Source organism: Limulus polyphemus, unplaced genomic scaffold (genome assembly GCF_000517525.1).
Source record: "Limulus polyphemus unplaced genomic scaffold, Limulus_polyphemus-2.1.2 Scaffold1065, whole genome shotgun sequence".
Classification (NCBI taxonomy): Eukaryota; Metazoa; Arthropoda; class Merostomata; order Xiphosura; family Limulidae; genus Limulus; species Limulus polyphemus.
Window position 1 is genome coordinate 226613 of NW_013666675.1, and position 6015 is coordinate 232627.

Consider the following 6015-nt stretch of genomic DNA (forward strand, 5'->3'; position numbering starts at 1 on the left):
TTTTTGAGCTGCAATGGTGAAAAACATGGGACGGTTTTTTATTGTGTTCTGTCAATCTGGTTTCCAATCACTTTGCTTTGACTAGTATGTAGAAGTACTATATATATGTTCACAGACAAATCTTTAGTAAAAATACTTCAATAAAAAATTGGATTTTTCGTGTACAAAAAACTTGTAACATTTAATAAAAGTCTGCAAAATTCTGTGAAGATACACAAAGTGTATTATAAGTTATATTATGGAAACTGTAATGAGTACAATATGGCTATGAGGTAGGTTGAATTGACCAACTTTGTAGCAAGAGAGTTAATAGTAATCATGGTGATATGCTAGTATATCTAGAAATGGTAATTTGTTTTGTTTTTCTAGCTGTGAAGTTGATTGAATGTTGGAATTTTTGGGGGTTTAGGTGATGTATAAAGTTTTCAGTGGTGTGTTATTTATGTGACAAAATGGCAAATGTGTCATCAGCATATTGTTTGCAGATACATGGTTTTAGGCTAGGTTACTCAGTGGCTCATGACTTGAAGAGTTTGATGGCTATAGAAGACAGAGTATAACACCTGTCAAGACTGCTGGTGTGTTTGCAGTGATTATTTTTGATATGGAAATAGGTGGTAGAAAAGCAGTGGGTATAAGTTTCATTATAGGATTCACTGAAAGAGTCAAGTGTAATCTCTACTGTTCATATATTCATGATAAACCCTCAGATGTGATGAACTCGTCACAGTGTGTGAAACAAGTCCTGACAGAAGGTACGAGCAGTTCGTAGGGAACTGTTTATTAAATAGTTTCAGTGCTATGAAGTTATGTTAAAAATTTACCCTCAACACTCAGTATCAGACAGTTTAGTATATTTTTTCCATTTCAATGACTTATTATTTTTTACTTCTGAAGATGTAGTGTATGCAGTTTTTTTACTAATTATTTATTTAAGAAAATTGAGTAGATTTTTTTAAATCTTAATTTACAAGTTTGATCAGTTTATTCAAATAAAATGATTCATTAAAATAAGTTATAAATCAAAAACATTTTCAACAAGTATATATCCAGTACATTGCACATGATTCTGTTAAATTTATATATATATATTCTCCTTTCAAAGAAATAAAATATAATGGAAGGAGCTGACAAAAAACACAACTACTTTTAAAATGAAAGAAAACATGGATTGAATGATATGTTTTTTACCAGTTCTTGTAATTAGATAGAAAATTAAACTTGTGTAGTACGCGTGTGCTGTAAGTATATTTGAGATCCACGATTAATATGGCTCTGTATACAGTGGTTTTGTATATCAAAAGCAACTCTGTTCTAATTGAAAAACAGATTTCCTTCACAGTTTATACGCTTAACAATTAATACAAATACATTACACAGTAAAATGTGCATTTTTTAATGATCACATGAAGACAAATCTAAAACAATGATGGCTCCATTAACAGTTATACCCAATGAACTTGCAATGTGGCATAGACAAGGGTATGATTATAACAATAATGTTATAACGACAGTTAAAATTACTATACTGTTGCTTCTTACTGATACCTTACTACTAGTAAAGCTACATACTGGCATGTTATAACACACTGAATGCCTGTCTGGCTCATCAGTAATAATAAATTATCTTAAAATAAATTGTGTTTACAAATTAGAAGTATTGAGAAAAATCATATGTAATACCAGCTGTATAAAACCATGAACGATGCTAATACTTTGACAAGTTGGAATGAATTTTAAGGAAGTTATTTATAAACAAACATAAAATGGACATTATAAAAAGAAATGTGAATAGTGCAACATTTTTCCATTTAATAAACTTTGATCACTCTGTGAACTGGAAATTAGCCATGATGATATATAAAATGAAGAAGTGTTGAAATTGAAAATGTGCTGAACTTCTCTGAAGGGCACTTCAAAATGAACTGTTTCCTAACCACGTTCATCATCAAGAGAGTTTTACGATCTGATATCACCTAGATTGTAAGGACAAATATCTTTTCAGAAGACTGTGTAGGACTGAAGAGGACACATGAAAGTGTCAAAATCAGTTTCTTTGTGTTAATATTTTGTTCCAAAAAGTATGGTTTGTTTCTAATCTTCATTTACTTAACATCATTGTTAGGCCTAATTCAGTCTACAGATGTTTTATGATAAATTTTCACCTGCAACTATACTGGATATATAGCTACGGTGTAGAAAGAAAAGAAATGTATAGAATGAAAGTTGCTAATATTAATATAGCAGCTTTTAATGAACTTCATACCAACTTAATTTTCAAAGAACGCACTGAAAATCATGCGGTTTTTACCATTTGACACAGTGCTGCCTAACAATGTGTAGACAATCAGCATTAGGAATTGACAATGTGAATTGACACAGTGTTAACTAACAATATGAGTGAAAATGATATATGAATCCAAAGAACTGTGTCATGAAAACTACACAAAACCCATTACTTGGTTTTAATTTTTGTGTCTTAATTAATCCAACACATGCTTTAATAAAAATATTGTGATGTTTGATTATATCTGACTATAATATTTATCAAAATCTGAAAATAAACATATATCCCATGTGGTCATGATACAAATATCATGCAAAGTATTCTTTCTCTCTTTGTGTGTGTTTAATCATGTTACTCTATGTTTTAGTAGCATTTACTGTGGAATGCTACTCAAAATAATTCCTCCTGCTTATGAGCCGTATTACTTTATTCTGAGCTGTAGTTCTTTCATTATACAATGTATTTCTTCAGAAAAACTATAGAATATTATATCATAATGGTGCAAGCTATGAAATTGTTTTTGCCTCTTCTTGTCATCTATGTTGGTGGAATTAGAAACTGTAGAGTGGTAGGTTGTGTGATCTTGCTTCACAATAAGACTGATAATAATTTTTATAAAATCTCTGTGCTGATCCTATATGGGTTTCCAGTAAGAAAAACATAAAAATATTTCAATTTCACACTTTGTGTGTTGCATGCTGACAGTGTCAAGGAGGTCTTTTGTTTAGTATCAGGTCTTTTCATGTCAGATGGGTTTGTGTCATTTATTTTTTGTCTTACATGCATGTATTATGCAAATTATTGAATAAATAATGATGCTGAGTCAGTGACTTTCAGATTACTCGGTATGATAAGTGATAACAGCACGTGATTTTTTACCACTGTAATCATTCTTCATATTTACCTTTACAAACTTGTAAAAAATGTCTTAATGAATATTATTTGTTTTATATCCTACATTTCAATAAAACAAAAAAAATCTAATAATTTTAGTTTTAGTTTAGAAGAGAGAATACATGTTAATGATATGAAAAAGTCCAATTCCATGATTATTTGTTATCATTCTCTGTTAAAAAAAAAGGATAAAATTGATACTTCTTGCTTGTTGGTATGGGAAACACTGAATAACTTTTACACTGCTAAAAAGTAGTGCTTTAACCCTTCACGTTCAGGCCTGAATATTTTGCACATATCATAAACTTTTACAGTGTGATATTCATAATTTGATTAAACAATTTTATTATCAATGTATGTCAGTAGCTTATAATCCAGTGTTTCAGATTATCTAAACTTAGCTTCTTAATTTCAAAAAGAAATATTTTAAAAAAATTGTGAGTCAGCTTTATTTTACAATCAGTTAGAAATGCAAAGCGTACGTAATTATAATCACAGACAAGAATCTACATTTGTACCAAATTGTCAAACTCACCTGAGAAGCTTTTGCTAATCAACTTTACATGGCTGATTTGATGTGTTTATAATGAGTAGAAAGAGCAGAATCTACACTGTATGAATCTTAAAAGTCATTGTCTAGTTTTCCCACCATGAACCAATTGTCGCAGAATTATTTTGAATGTAGTGATCGTATTTTTGATGCTCCAAATACTGAAGTAATTTTTTATCACCTTTCACTTAGACCGACTTAGTAAAGACTTTGGAAATTTAAAGACAAAATCTTTAATAGAAATACTTTATTAAAAACTTGCAAAAAATTAGTTTGTATAATTTCACAGATTCCAGTGTCATTCATTTTGACTGAGACTGTGAACTGGATACTTAATGTATACGAGTATATAAATAATTGTCAATGATTACTAATTTTTCTTGTCAATTGTAGAAATATCATGCACATATTATGAAAGAATGTCATAAACAGGCATTTTTATGCCATTCCTTTTACTTCTAATGTGTGTTAAATATTAGTAGTTATGCTACTTTTACAAATTTTACAACAAGTACATGTTAAAAGACTAATGAAAAAGCTCTTAAGGACATTCTCTATTTTCTGAATATTACTAAAGATTCATTGACACTTTTGTTTTCAGGTCGTATTCTTATTATATTGAAGTTTCCATGGATCAAGAAGATTGGATCCGAGTCGTTGATAACACACGTTACCTCTGTCGATCTTGGCAAAACTTATACTTCAATACAAGGGTTGTGAGGTAGTGTTGTAAAGCAGTATTGAAACAGATAAAATATGCTAACTTTGTCTTTAAATTTTGAAAAATTACAGTTTTTAATACATTTATTCATTCTTCATTGCAGAAAAACAGTATCAGAAGGCTAAAGAACATACATTTAAAAAAAAACTAACAATCCATCACGGCATTACTGAAAGCATATAATTCACCTTTCAAATGTTGAGATAATTTTTCAATGTTTAACTTGAGTCGCTCAATATATATTTACTTATATAAAACAGGCCAGGCAAAATTATATTTGCTCATACCTGAAGTAAACAGAAGTTTACAATTGCTCACTGCAAAATTTTGGTTGAAGAGAAAGTAATTTTCTTTGTTTATATGAGCATTTTACCATTCTTAGAATGCATATATACATAACGACTGTTGTGTACATATTACTTTCATATTATACATACATAAATTATATTAATAAGTTTTCTTGAACACCTTAACCCTATTTCAAGTGTACACTGAGACTTAGCAAAATAATTCTTACCTAAAAGGTTATTGACCAGAGTTTTAAATTTCAGAAAGTTATTTTGTTTAATGAGTTTTTGTAGAAACATTCATTGTACTTGGAAAAAACTTTCAAACTTTTACTAACTTTTTTCAACTAAAAACTGAATGCTGTAAATGTTAGATTAATCACTAGTTTCTTTTGGGTTATGTTTCTTTGAGGCTTATAATACAATTAAACAAGGAATTATATGTTATTACTTTATCTTGGGTAGAACAAAAGTTAAAGTGTTTTAAAGCTGCATTTTAACCCTTTCGTGATGGGCTGGGTATATCATACACAATTTAAGTATTTATACTATACCTTTTAATGCAGTAAGTGTATCTTCACAAAATTTGGATAGACTTTTAGTAAAGATTACAACTCTTTCGTACAAAAAAAATCCGATTTTTTAATGAAGTATTTTTGTTATAGATTTGTTTGTGAAAATATCAAGCCTGTTTCGTTACCAGTCCAAGTGCGAAATGATTTTCATGTCATAACTAAAAAACTATTGTTCATCCCAAAAATCTCTAATAATATTTGTGTAATCTCTAAAACCTCCTAAATACATTTCAAGCATTTGTTTTCAATAAAACTGTATATTTTTTCTGTTATTTTCTCTATCCAAACTCAATGGGGCCTCGTAACCACCATCAAAAATTAGTAAATAAATTTAAATTATGCTTTTTTTTGTTCTAGAATGACTACAGATTGTAACATGAAAACACAACTGTTTAGTCTAAATAGCCTAAATCTCATAACATTATATATATTTATTATTTTTATTATATTGAGCTTTCAGCCATGCCTGGCTAACAATACAGAAGTTACAATGATGAGGTGCACGTGCACTCACGATACCATATCCAATAATATAAAACTGGCCTTTACAAAGTGGCCTGTCTTGGCTGTGTTTTAGTGGACTATTGTAAAATACAGTCACATTTCAATTATTATACATTATATATGTATATACATTAATAGTATTTACAAATAAGTTCTTAAACTTATTTTCTTAAAACATAGAACAGTAAATAAAGAAT

General features: G+C 29.2%; 1 protein-coding gene across 3 annotated transcripts in view; it reads left to right on the forward strand.

Annotated features, from left to right (window-relative positions):
- LOC106461955 (BTB/POZ domain-containing protein 9-like) overlaps positions 1-6015 on the forward strand; it is a 68564-nt gene that overhangs the window by 47182 nt on the left and 15367 nt on the right. For all 3 annotated transcript variants that reach the window (XM_013921822.2, XM_013921824.2, XM_022389057.1), the window contains one exon: positions 4333-4452. In XM_013921822.2, coding sequence (XP_013777276.1) covers positions 4333-4452 — 120 coding nt within the window. The remainder of the gene's footprint in view (positions 1-4332; positions 4453-6015) is intronic.